The 14,803-nt window shown below is 37.8% G+C and overlaps 1 protein-coding gene across 1 annotated transcript in view; it reads left to right on the forward strand.

Annotated features, from left to right (window-relative positions):
* COL3A1 (collagen type III alpha 1 chain) overlaps positions 1–14,803 on the forward strand; it is a 59,981-nt gene that overhangs the window by 17,615 nt on the left and 27,563 nt on the right. Inside the window, exons 3-11 of the mRNA XM_075284850.1 lie at positions 2,028–2,081; positions 3,355–3,483; positions 4,326–4,406; positions 7,457–7,510; positions 9,738–9,791; positions 11,983–12,036; positions 13,417–13,470; positions 13,666–13,719; positions 14,483–14,536. Coding sequence (XP_075140951.1) covers positions 2,028–2,081; positions 3,355–3,483; positions 4,326–4,406; positions 7,457–7,510; positions 9,738–9,791; positions 11,983–12,036; positions 13,417–13,470; positions 13,666–13,719; positions 14,483–14,536 — 588 coding nt within the window. The remainder of the gene's footprint in view (positions 1–2,027; positions 2,082–3,354; positions 3,484–4,325; positions 4,407–7,456; positions 7,511–9,737; positions 9,792–11,982; positions 12,037–13,416; positions 13,471–13,665; positions 13,720–14,482; positions 14,537–14,803) is intronic.

A 14,803-nucleotide genomic window follows, 5' to 3' on the forward strand; every position in this document is an offset into this window, starting at 1 on the left:
AAAAAAAAAAAAAAAAACTAGCTCCAGCTCCTACACTCACACTCCTCTACACCTTGAGTTAGGAAGCTCTGTTAACACTGCTATGTTTAATGATAAGATTCTACCATTGTCCAAAATGAGGCAATAACTCAATGAACAATCTACTCCTCCCCCTCACTTCTCCATAGAGTTCTGTGTGTGAGCAGGATATGGAGATGACTCTATGAAAACAAATAGTGTAAGCAAAGATAAGGAAGAGCAGAATAGCCTAATAAGTGGAGAAGGAAACAGATTTCTTTAAAAGGACTTATTAAGTTTTCTTTTATATTCAAATGTACTGTTCATTTATGACAAGTTGTTTTGTAGTTGGAGGTATGCTTAAGTCTAGGATTAGGAAAAAGGGTTTCATTTTTCACCTGAAAAAAACACAATACGTATTCATGGGCTGTATTTGGTATTACAACTGAGCCCCATTAACATGAATATGGCTGAACTTCAATATCAAACGTAGCCTAGATATATGGATCATCTAGATCTTTATGATAATTTTTTTCTGGTTTTACATAAAATCACTGTTTTAACATGAAAACAAATAATGTTAGGGTAACATGAAATACACCATTATTCTTTTGGTTAAATTCTGCACCACTTTAATGTGGCTCATATCTATCTAAGGCTGAGGCCCCACATTGCGAATTGCAGTTTTTTTTTTGTTGCAGATTTTGCTGTGGTTTTTTGAGCCATAGTTAAGAATGGCTGCAAAAGGAATGGGAATCTATAGGAAGTACTTATATTTCTGCCTTTTGCTCAATCCACTCCAAGCCTTGGCTAAAAAAAACTGCAGCAAAATCTGCAACAAAAAAACATGGGGCTTCAGACTTACTCTTCAAAAAACATTCAAGATGGTCACAGTGACACATCCCAACAGGATTCCCCTACAGCTTGTGGCTAAAACTGGATCACTGTCAAACTATTTTCATTTTATTTGTATATAAGTTTTTCTTATTTTTTTTTTTTTGAGATTCCCAGAGTATAAGAGTACATGTCTACATGGCACTAGTCATTACATCATTTAGCTCATTCTGGAACTATGACTGTGGCATAATGTTTGGTACACTCTCCATATCTTTCTATTATCCAATTTCAGAAATCAAAGGGAAAGTTCACACAGTTTTTTCATGGTAGATTTTTTAGGCTGAATTCACCTCAAAAAATACTTCCCAACTTTCCCATTCATTTCAATGGAAGTCATACAGATCTTTTCTTGTTGCTTATTTGAATGGCAAGCAGAAAAACATGCTAGTTGTGGAAAGATACTTACTGACTGCACTGTCTGGCCACACCTGGTACAACACCTCATTTTTGTCTATAATGGCATCTAAAAAACTAAGGGTACTTTCAGATGATGGAGGTGCAAAACAGCTGTGAAAAACGGCTATCTTGTACCCAAGGGGCATTAGTTTTTACATGTACCCCATACAATACAGTGTGAGGAGGGATCTGTAAAAACAGACAAAAATAACATCTGCAAGGAGTTTGTATGTTCTCCCCGTGTTTGTGTGGATTTCCTCCCATTCTACAAAGACATACTGATAGGGGGGGAAAAAGTACATAGTGATCCCTATACGGGGCTCATAATCTACATTTAAAAAAATAAAATAAGACATGACGTATATTTTGATGGACCATTAAAATAACGGTGATGTGAATAGCCCCTATTCACTGACATTAAATTTAATGTTGTGTGATTTAAGTTAAAAAAAAAATGGAAGTCACACGGCCATTATTCATATGAATGTATCTTAACTTACAAACTGTATGCACTATTTGTGTGTGACTGACAGCATGTGGACCCCATAAACTGTATTGTCTTTCATGTAAACATATTTGCTACTTATGGACAGCCAGATTTAGTTAGCTTAGAATTAACATTTTTTTCCCTCAGAATTAATCTTTGTTAATGTCTGTATTATGTTTTTATGGCCCCTGGGGCGCTGTAGATGGTAAACTTTACTGCAATTCTAAATATAGATTTTATTTTTATACAGCCTCCCATAGTAACACCAGCACCAAATGGGAAACCTGGATCCAAAGGCGACCCTGTAAGTATATCTAATATACTGTATATTGTACTACTTATGATGGTATTTATTGTATTCCGTTTAGAAATTTAGAAAAAATTGTATCCCGTTTAGAAATGTAGAAAAAAAATAATGAACAGAATGCAAAAAAGTTGTAAAGATGCTAAAGAGCTGTAAAACAATCTTAGCTCTTTGTTCTCACAGGCCAATATCCTATAGGTTAGGTTTTAGACACCACTTTGCAGAACAAGCTTACCTTTCCAGTTGACTAGGCCTCAGCCTATTGCACATAGACCCTTAGTACACGTTTGGACACCTATAACAAAACACTTCCACTCTCTGTTTATGTTGCCACACATTGTCCACTTCTATCAACATGGGGGTGCAGCCTATCAGCATCACAATGCTCTATTCTTCATGGGCCTACACACTCCACAGTGCAATCTCTGTAACTAGACTTTCACCAAAAGACCTTCAATTCATTGTACTGCAGCATGTAATACAGCAGATATACATATACAGTACATGTGAATAGTCAAAATAAATGAATACCTGAGTAGTCTCTCAGTAAAAGATATGTTCCATTTAGAGGAACAAGTATCCCCAAAAAAGAATATGAATGAGGATACACAATTCACTGTATACTCACTAAGTTAGGCTGGATTCACACCAGTACTTACACTCTGGGTTTTTCCATTCTTGAGTGCACTTGAAAAATGTGGACAGAAAAGTCCTGCAAGTAGGACTTTGTTCATTTTTTAAGCAGGAACCAGGCGGAAACCCAGCAAACCCCATTAAAGTCTACATCTGCGGGTAAAGTTTCTGCAGGTAACTGCTTTTTAAGTGAATTGGGTTTGCGTTTTTCGGGTTCCCAAGCAGACCCGAAGAACGGAAACCCAAGCTCAGGTGTGAACCTAACCTTACCTCTATTTACCGCATAACTGAACAGAATAATACACTGTATTTGGCTTTAGTTCAAAAGTGATCTTATTCTTTTGATTTTTAATAAAGTATATACAAAACAGAGTTAAGTTTTGACCAAAAAGTTTAACCCAACACAAAACAATGTGCAGTGATTATCCTGATATGTAAATATATATGTGAAAAAAAGTCATATAACATCTAATGAGATCAACGTTGAAACAGTGACTACACATAATATTGTTGACAAATCTATACCATACTACTCAGTATGAGATATTCTTTTGGGTCTAGAGTACACTACAAAGCAACCGCTAATAGTCACCTACCTGTATGATTTGGATGCGCTAAATATGTTATTTATTATTTATAGGGGCCTCCTGGCACTCCAGGCCAAAACGGTAATAACGGAAGTCCAGGTTTACCAGGACCACCAGGCCCTCCTGGCCCTCCTGGAATATGCCAAAACTGTGGAGAAGGTGCAATAGGCGGTGGAGATGGGGTGAGTCCATTTCTCTTAGTTGAATAAGTGCAAAAGCTGCAGAAGTTAATCTAGTAATACGGTACTAGGACTATATACACTTCTATGTCTGATAAATGTTTTGAAAAGGGCAGAGGGCCTAGTGATATATCTATGAAAATTGTGTTCTTGGGTACAACTGACTGATAGATGGTCAGATTGTAATTAAAAAGATGATGCAGAGAGTTAGATTCGGTATTCAGTGAGACCACATGGGGGCCCCCCAAACAGAATACTGAACACATTGACAAGCGGTGAGCTTATGAAAGCACACAGACTCCATAGACTATAATAGGTCCGTGTGTTTTTCACACGGTGTCCGCACGAGACACACAGAGAGAAACTACTTTCCTCTCCGCATACTTGTGTGGAGACTAGAGATGAGCGAACACTGTTCGGATCAGCCGATCCGAACAGCACGCACCCATAGAAATGAATGGAAGCACCTGTGACGCTGACTTTGCCGGCGGCCGGCCGGCGTCACAGGTGCTTCCATTCATTTCTATGGGTGCGTGCTGTTCGGATCGGCTGATCCGAACAGTGTTCGCTCATCTCTAGTGGAGACCATTATAGTCTACAGGGTCTGTGTGCTTTCATAAGCTCACCGCTTGTCAATGCATTCAGTATTCTGTTCGGGGGTCCCTAATACCGAATGTAGATGTGAACCAGGCCTTAGCTTGTTTGCTTGTTGCACTAGCACCCTCTCTGTGAATTAAACTAAAGCAAAGTTCTGCTAGATAGATACATGTAAATATGTTACACCTCACACAATAACTACATTTTTCATAATAACATTGCTATTTTTTTGTATGTTTGTTACACAGATTTACCGTCCTCAGTATGACTCCAAATCTGGATATGATTTCAAGTCTGGTTCTGGTCAACTCGGTGGTCAAATGATGCTTGTAAGACTGAAAGTTATTTTGTTTTATCTAAGCATTAATTCCCAATTTTTCTTTATAAATGTAATTTGAAATTAGTCTGTTTAATTTTACATTATTTTAGATTTATTTTGAGATGTTGTAATGGTTCAAATGGTCTGCTATGAACAATTTGTACACTTTAAATTGTACATTCAGCATATGGTGTGTCCATAGACTGTTTAATGCCGATGTATATAAAAAACACCCACATTCATACAGCTATTGTCCCTAAGATTATCAAGGCAAGTGAGGATAGAACATGGGGTCATTAATTTTTGCATGGATCTTCACCTCTTCACCAAACCTATTGCCTGCTCTACCGGATATCAGTTTGACCCATCATCCACAGATTATCTAATACTGTGTAAGGGTATTGTGGTAGGGCCCCACATTACAGAAATGCAGCGTTTTTTATTACCTGTAAAATGGATTATGGTTAATCCCATCCACACCTTGCAGAAACATATCTGCAGTGGAAAAGTTGCGATTTCAAAAGCACAAGTGTTTTTGCAAATCTCAGCATGTCAATTATACCTACAGAAATGCTACAGAAAGTCTGCAAAGTTTTTCTGTGAAAAAATCTGCAGAAAAAAAAACACAGTGCATTTCTGCCACAGTCTTATCTAGGCTGTGTAGACTAAAGATAATGCTGAAAGGCTGTGTAGACTAGAGATGCTGCTGAAAAGCTATGTAGACTACAGATACTGCTGAAATGATGTGTAGATGAGAGGTACTGCTGATAGGCTGTGTAGACTAGAGATGCTGCTGAAAGACTGTGTAGACTGATAGGCTGTGTAGACTAGAGATGCTGCTGAAAGACTGTGTAGACTAGAGATACTGCTGAAAGGCTGTGTAGACTAGAGATGCTGCTAATAGGGTGTATAGATGAGAGATACTGCTGAAAGACTGTGTAGACTAGAAATACTGCTAAGAGGCTGTGTAGACTAGAGATACTGCTGAAAGGCTGTGTAGACTAGAGATGCTGCTAATAGGGTGTATAGATGAGAGATACTGCTGAAAGACTGTGTAGACTAGAGATACTGCTAAGAGGCTGTGTAGACTAGAGATGCTGCTGAAAGGCTGTGTAGACTAGAGATGCTGCTGATAGGCTGTGTAGACTAGAGATGCTGCCGAAAGGCTGTGTAGACTAGAGATGCTGCTGATAGGCTGTGTAGACTAGAGATGCTGCTGATAGGCTGTGTAGACTATAGATACTGCTGATAGGCTGTGTAGACTAGAGATGCTGCTGATAGGCTGTGTAGACTAGAGATGCTGCTGATAGGCTGTGTAGACTAGAGATGCTGCCGAAAGGCTGTGTAGACTAGAGATGCTGCTGATAGGCTGTGTAGACTAGAGATGCTGCTGATAGGCTGTGTAGACTATAGATACTGCTGATAGGCTGTGTAGACTAGAGATGCTGCTGATAGGCTGTGTAGACTAGAGATGCTGCTGATAGGCTGTGTAGACTAGAGATGCTGCTGATAGGCTGTGTAGACTAGATATGCTGCTGAAAGGCTGTGTAGATTAGAGGTACTGCTGATAGGCTGTGTAGACTAGAGATACATATCTTTGACAGGTGGATTGCTGTCAATTTATTCATATATACAGTATCTAGGAGGATTAAAAGAAAGAGGACACAACACAACAGTATAAGAAAAACATTCTAGAATTGTTAGTTTACAAGTTATACAAGCATTTATTAAAACAGACATATCAGGAGTGACAGGTCTTTAAAGCACAGTCGATTTCTTTGCTTGAGAAGATGTAATCCTACATGTGTGGTTACTCAAATCTTCAGCAGCCAGATACATAGTAATTATATGTCTAGCAATATAGTATTTGTCAACTCTTCCACAATATCTTGGAGACTCACTGAAAAATGGGAGGTCTCTTAGACTCTCAGAAGAATTATCAAATCTTCAAGGTGCTACAAAGCAATCATTTAGGAAAGGTGTCACAATCACATATGGGGACATTTCTGGCTATGCCAAAAGAACAATTGTCACGTTCTTCCTGGAGGCCTATTGCCAGAAAATGGTTTGATGATTTCAGGGCTTGCTGTGCTTCATAAAGGGCTTGTCAATGGAAAGAATTTCACATCTGTGTTATCTATGAGACATGTTATCTATGTCTCTTGTATTAGAAAGTTATGATTTCACAAGAAATATTTCTGCAGTTAATTTTAGATATTGCTAAAGAAAAAAAAATTGGAGGATATGTTAACTTTTACACAGACCATCCTTGCATTACACATCCAGAGAAAATAAAGACTGATAAAATATAATTCCTGTGGCATTGCGATACTATTGTAGGTACTTTTAAGAAAAAAAATATTTACTTGTAATATCTCCTAGAGCTAGCTAAAAGTACCTAAGAAATATTTCTATTATTGTGGAGGATGTTGTGATATTAAAGGGGTTTAACAACTTTAGACGTTATCTCCTATCAATAGGGTAGGGGATAACGTCATGATCAGTGGAGGTCCAACCCACTGATCCCTAGAACAGGTGTTTGGTTTCCCCACCGTGATGTAACGGTAGGTGAAGCATGTGCCGTGCCAATCCATTCATTCTCCATGGGAGTGCCTAACCTAGCCAAGCACTGTAATCAGAGTGGCAGGGAATATGCATGCTGCATCCAACCAGGCCCCTGTCTCAGAATTGGCATCATGGTGGCTCAGTGGTTAGCACTTTAGCCAGCCAAGGACAACATCCCCATGCTCTCTATGTGTTTGCATGAGTTTCCTCCCACACTCTAAAGACTTACTGATAGAGCATTTAGATTGTGACCATTTAAGGAACAGTGACTGAAGATGTCTGTAGCGCTGCAGAGTATGTTGGGGCTCTATAAGTAAGTAAAAAAAATAATATTGAAGGGAGTCCGAATTGTTCAACCTCCACTGATCATGAAGTTATGCCCTACCATATTGATAGGGAAGAACTAAAGTTTGTACAACCCCTTTAATAATTGCCAACTCCACATTTAATGACTAGTAACCATCTCAAGGAAATGTTCTTGGTTTTTATGTCTAGGGTGCACCTGGACCTGCTGGACCTCCAGGACCCCAAGGACCAGCTGGCCAACCAGTAAGTATAATTCCATTCTTTAATGTTATATACTAAATGCATTATATTCATAATATATTGTAAAATTATAATAAAGGTAGATACACTGAATGGCCATTTGCTCGTGGTCAATATTTTGTTGTGGCATACAAAGATATCATCCACAAGGCAACATGGTGTCTCAGTGGTTAGCACTGCAGCCTTGCAATACTGGAGTCCTGGGTTCGAATACTGCCAAGGACAACATCTCCAAGGAGTTTGTATGTTCTCCCCGTTTTTGTGTGGATTTCCTCCCATACTCCAAAGACATACTGAGAGGGAAAAATGTACATTATAAGACTTATATGGGGCTCACAATCTACATTTTAAAAAAAAGATATCATCCAAATGTATCAAAGGACCCAGGGAGTTCCAAGAAAGCATTCTACTAATCATCATTACTTCATCTCCATAAAAACAGTTACCACCTGACAAGAAAAGATCATCATTTCATTTCACTTGCACCAAATTCTTACCCTACCATTGGCATGGTGCAACATAAATCTGGATTCACCTGGTCACATAAGTTAGAGAACCAGAGTTGTCTTTGACTGTCTACTGCCTGTTCATAGGGATGATCTTGACATCCACAGGATCTTTGCTTTCAGAAAGTTTTGCTTTGATCACACTGTTTTCAGTATACTCAGTAAAAACTGTTGCATGAGCAAAACAAAATTTGTAAGTTTTTCAAATGCTGGCTTCAGCTAGTCTAGCACCAAAGACAATGCCACATATGAAGTTGCTTAGATTAGTCTAATTCTCCATTCTAATGTGGCTTCACATTGAAACTGATCCTCACAAAACTTGCTCACTTGATTTTATGCTGCAATCTAGAGTGATGTTGAGAATTTCCATACGAAACCTTGTATAACAATAGAGAGGGCATTCAGTGTATGCTGTCTGCTAAATGTACATGCTAAGTAAGTGACTTTCCATAGATGGTGGAACAGAATGCTGTCAAAGTTTGCAAAAATAATCATAAACAGCGTTCTTTTGTAGGCCTACTGACAACTATCTAGAATAGTGTTAGGGCCCCTTCACACGGAGTTTACGCTCCGCTCATTCAGACACGTATACACGAGCGCTTCAAAACACATCCCATTCACTTCAATGGGAGTGCGCGTAAAGCCGGCTTTACACACGCTCCCATTGAAGTGAATGGGATGTGTTTTGAAGCGCTCGTGTATACGTGTCTGAATGAGCGGAGCGTAAACTCCGTGTGAAGGGGCCCTAAAAGTAATTAGAAGGGAAAGACCTATGTTCATGTGCCTCAGTATATTATAAAGGCCCATCTGCCAAATAGTAGGACACCAATTTTATACATGGCGTACACATGGAAATGGGGGCTTTTACAGAATTTTTTCGCCAGTATCTAGGGGCTTCAAAAATACATTTTTTAAAGGCTTGTGAAAAATGAAAGAAAAAAAGATAAAGATAAATAAATAAAAGGAAGTCATATTCACCTCACCAGTCCTCTACTGTTTTCGTTCCGATGCCTGTTGCTACGTGATTCCACTTGACACCTAGAAAATGCTTATTTGGCTAGTAACTGGATATAGAGGTGGCCGCCTCCACCAGTGATGGCTGAGCTGGCATTCCCTAGGTCTCAAATAGGACTAGCAAGTAAAGACCAGCAGGCGACCCAATAGCCATTGGAACGTAGCAACAAAGAAATTATGTCATAAGTATTGGGTTTTTTTACTTTGTGACCCCATGTTGAAACTTTTAAAAAATTTTATCCACCGGACAACCTTTTTAAGTTTCTTAGTGGACATTACACTGCATGAACATATATGAAAGTCAATGTGGAATAATGAAATAAAACTCATCAAACTTTTCCTAAAGTAAGTCAGGTTTTAGTTTTAGATCAATTAGTAATCTCATACAAGGGATGGGACAGGATCTGTTAGCATTCTGAAATGGCGCTATCCAAGAGAATACACCTGTCACATTGTTAAATTTCTGTTAAGCCAGTTATATTATTTAATCCACCTTTATACTAGGACCTTTTATCATGTGTATTTAGAAAGTCACTATGTGATATAATATTATTAGAGACATTGATATTACCCAGTTATATTGTCACTGAATATTATTCAAAACTAGAATGTAACAGTCACACTATTGCTGCAATCTTAGCTGTAACAATGTTGGTCAGGCTTGTCTTAATAATATCAATTATTTATTTTCTCTTGCTCTCTACCTACAGGGACCTCATGGATATCAAGGACCCCCAGGTGAATCTGGACAGCCTGGTGCTCCTGTAAGTTATTTCTTCTTAGAAACCTTTCAGATAGACAGATGACTCACTAACATAAAAGGTTTTCTGGTTTCAGAAAAAAAATATTATGTTATAATTAAAAGTTTTGCAGATTTCTAGGGCATTTTGTCTATCATAGCTTTGTGTTTTCCAAGTTCCTTGCATGCTGTAATTCAGTAGAAATATTCATTGTTTGCATTCAGAGGATGACAATCTGTTCTGTTCTTGTGATTGACATGTTATAATTACAAGTAGCAGCTCCCCTATAGTATGGAGCCAGTATCCTGTATATCACATCTGTATCCATTCACTGACAGAAAGCAGGATTCTAGAAAATTATTGTGAATTTATACACAAATTATGGTGCATTACAGTATTGTTAAGATTTTATCATAAAATGGATATGCTGTATATACTCAACTGGAAAAATCCCTTTAACTATTTACAATTATTATATTGTTGAGTTATTTTCCCCAGTAATTTAGCAAGTATTTAAAGGGAATGTACAACCATTTTTTATTATAGCCAGATGGAAAAAATATAACATTTTTAGCCTGTTTTTATTTTCTGGTTGTAGTTTTTTTTTCTTATTCTATTTTCTGTACACTAGTATGAGAGCTGCCATCTTGCTTTAGTTTTTCTGCACTGTTTGCAGCAATTTAGCGATGGCTTTACAGCAGTCTCATGGTCATAGGCAGCAATAGACTGGAGTTGACTCTCTGAGGTCTATGGGGGGGAGTTGATAAGCTGTGATATCATATATTGTCAATAGTGGTGTTATCTGTAGAGGTGTTTTCTATTACAATCTTATCTGCTTTGTCTGTTATATAAATTAGGTCAGTGCTGCAAAGAAAACTGGCAAGGCTTTTATTAGGTTTAGTAGCCAGGGTGAAAATTGTAGGATATAGTGCATTGTTAAATATAGATAGCGACATACAAACTTGAAAAAAAAAGAAATTCTTTAAACATATGCTTAACATACACACTTTCTGGTGATGCATTCCCTTTAATGTGTATTGCATTGGATATATGTACTTCTCAATACAGTTATAGGTCATAGTAAAATATACTTTAAAAATTTGTAATATTGTATTTAGCCTCTAGATGGCACCATAGCTTATGAAATGCATTTGATCATACATTATCAAATCTTCTGTTACATGTAACAGTTCTATCCCTATTGTATAGAACACTAATATGGCTTTAAAGTCATCAATAAAGAACTTATACAAGTAATTTATGGTATTAAAAACAGATAGAAATCCTGTTAAGCTTTACTTTTGTGAAAAGTATCAAGTAGTTCCATATCTGCTAAGTCTTAAAAAATGATATAACTGAGAACTGACTGAAGAACATCTATTTGCAAAACACATGCATAGATTAGTACATGAGCAAAGCAACAAATATCATCAGATTATGAGGGAAACAAAACTCCTTGGCACAATTTACTATGTACCCTCCTGAGTCCATTGTCCATGGTGATTTACAGTAGCAGCACTATAGTACTGAGCACATTGTCCAGTTCCTAATGCCTCAGGTACAGTGTGTCCATGTCCACAACCCTCTGGTAAAGTGTCCATTATACGGTGATCCAGGAGCTGGTGAAGATGTTGAGACATTAGTTCCAGAACTTGATAATCCTGAGATACATGAAGATGACTATTGTTACTTGTGTGCCATGTCTGCTGTCATAACCTAATGGAGGAAACTGAGCACACAGTGCTGCATAAATACTCCAGTCAGTCTGTCCCACCCCTCCCCCATCCCCCGTCTCGCTCCTTTTTTTTTTTTTTTTTTAGGTGCAGAGCCTCCAGAGAAATTGATAACTCAGTGAATACTCAATGAATAGCTCTATTTATTGTAAAGGAATTCCTTTAGCCACTGAAACCCAAGGGGGCGCCCTAGCCCTGCAGATTTTGTCGCATAAGTTATAATGGAAATCTACTCAATTTCCTAACTGGTGGAACCTCTTCATAAATCTTGCCCTGCGCCAGTTAGGGCCTATATTAATACTAACTGATGAAAGTGAATAAATCTAATACAATGATTTAGATCATTAAAAATTATTTGCAACAAAATATTTACACTTAGACAGTTATTGTATCAATGAATTTTTTTTGTGACTTTATGCTTTTAACCTATACCATTGTTTTAGTTCCCTCAAATCATTCTATATTTTTGTCTTTATTTCTAGGGACCTCCTGGACCATCAGGACCTATTGGACCAATCGGACCATCAGGAAAAGATGTAAGTGTATTTTCTATATTCTCTATTACAAATATGTTACTCAGGAAATGAATATATGTTATTACATTGCCATATGTCGTATAGAGCAATCACATTGCACATATCATGGCCTGTAATACATCCATTACAGCATTATGTTTGCAAAATTAGAGCAATAATGTTGTTACGTTGCAGTGTTTGTGTGTAATGTGCAGTTTTGTGTAATGTGTTCCTATGGGTTTGGAATACATTGGATATATAGAGCAAATACATTTTTTACCTCCATATTTTATTACAAGCTTGTACGATATGGTGTAATTTAAATGTTATGCAATATAACACTGTAATCTTTATTTTTTTTCTCTACCCTTATTCATCTAATAAGTCACAAAGCTTTCCCTTAGGCATCAGTAAGTAGAGATGAGCGAACAGTAAAATGTTCAAGGTTCGATATTCATTTTGAGTAGCCCCTCAATATTCGACTACTCGAATCGAATATCGAACCCTATTATAGTCTATGGAGGGAAAATGCTCGTTTCAGGGGTAGGCAACATTCGATCAAATTATACTTACCAAGTCCACAAGTGAGGGTCAGGCTGGATCCTCCGAGCAGTCTTCTCCTTGCAACGTCCCCGCGGTGTCTTCCGGCTCTTCATTCACTCTGCCAGGCATCGGGCCTGGGCAGAGCCGACTGCGCATGCCCCCACTACAAGCGGACATGCGCAGTCAGCTCTGCCCAGGCCCGGTGCCTGGCAGAGTGAATGAAAAGCCGGAAGACGCCGCGGGGAAGCTGCACGGAGAAGACTTCTAAAGTTAGAAGAACCAGCGTTGATTGGCCGACTGTATAGCATTCGGCCAATCAATGCTGATTCTGCATCAAACTTTTACATTCGAACAGCGAGTGGTACTTGATCGAGTACGAGTATTTCGAATACCGTAGTATTCGATCGGATACCTACTCGATCGAGTACTACTCGCTCTTCTCTATCAGTAAGGTTTAGGTGGGTGCGAAGACAGAGAACCATAGGCATATCATACAGCCCATATTACGGACATATGCCTCTCCAGAGCCAATACTTCTAGGAGAAAAAACACTGTCCAATGGAACATAGATTTTTTTTCTGAGAAATACATACAGAATCAGTCAGGAAAAATCTTCTATTCTGTTAAATTGGAACTGTGTAGTGGTACGCTTAGACCTCATAGAAGTCTATAGGTGCCATATTATGGCCCTGTACAACTCACAGTTTGTAATACTGTATGTTCATAAGCATAATGCCTAAGGTACTGTAAAAGCTTTTCCAGTTCATATATGTTCAATGTCAGAACTTGCATTCTAAAAGGCATAGACGGTGTATAAGGATTTTCAACAACTTGTACTATGCTTTTGTCTTTCTTTAGGGAGACTCTGGTAGACCTGGCAGACCTGGAGAACGTGGTGTAGCTGGTGCCCCTGTGAGTATATTAAGAGCTGATCCTATAACAGAGAGAGTGAGGAATAACTATAGGTAACAAGTAAAAGATTGTCATGTTTAAAACTAAAAAAGCAAAAACAATAGCAATATTCCAGAGTTTAGTTTTTTTGAGGAACATATGTGATTTATGTGCATCATATAGCAATGGCACTTATCATTTATTTGTTCTATATAGGGCAACAGAGGACCACCTGGCATGGCTGGCTTCCCTGGCATGAAAGGCCACAGAGTAAGTATTACATCATAATCGGTTGTATTAGGTTTATCCTCTTCTAACCAAAGAACATATTGTCATTTCACAAACGATAAAGGAGATAAAAATAATCATATTCATTTTATTATATATTACATCTACAGTGCCATTCTATTAATCTATTATACAAGTCCATCTATATGTAATTTTGTATTCTAGAGAATTATTTTCTCATGTAGCTTTCCCTATATGTAAATCCAGCATAATTTGGTGGCACGTATCAAATTAGACACTAATCATGATAATTAAAATAATAAAGAAATAATAAAGTAAAAGAAAAAAAAACTGGAAAGACAAACACAAAAAACACTACCTCAAATAGCCACTAGGTGGCTACATCTTTACTAATATAAGACCTCTAGAAATAGACCCTTAATTGAGAACTGACTGAACAGTTTCATTTATCTCTGATGCTAAGTTACAGTATTTAACTTGCATATAAACAATACAGTAATTTACTATTGGAGTTATATAAATGGACCCGCATATTAAGGTGATAGGGGCAGGACATCCTATGATCAAGCTATTATCAGGAGACAACTCTAACAAATAAAGCAAACTACAATTCCATTAACGTTGGGTTTCTCGTGTAAACTGCCTTTCTTTAATAATTTCAATCTGAAATCTAAATACACATATACACATGCAGATTTCTCAACCTAATTCTAAAATAGAAGTTGTGGGCAATGTTTATTGTTATAACTATATGCTATGATATAAATACTTCTCTTCTGTGCAGGGAATTGATGGACGAGATGGGGCAAAGGGAGATACTGGAGCTCCTGGACTCAGGGTAATTATTCGTATACAGTATATACAGTATATTTTTATCTCCAGGTGTCTGGAGAACAGTCAGTCATTCTATTTGTGCTCATACAATCTGTATCCAATCCAATCTGTAGCCAATCCAATCTGTATCCATCCAAACACTTATTTAATGCTACAGCCATTCCATCTGACTCTCCCATACACATGATTGGATGGTTTGGTTAAATGTTCATGTAGTTTATATTGGGAGAAGAGAATAAGCCACTACCAAACACCTCTGGCAGGGGATTAT

Source organism: Leptodactylus fuscus, chromosome 8 (genome assembly GCF_031893055.1).
Source record: "Leptodactylus fuscus isolate aLepFus1 chromosome 8, aLepFus1.hap2, whole genome shotgun sequence".
NCBI classification, from domain to species: Eukaryota; Metazoa; Chordata; class Amphibia; order Anura; family Leptodactylidae; genus Leptodactylus; species Leptodactylus fuscus.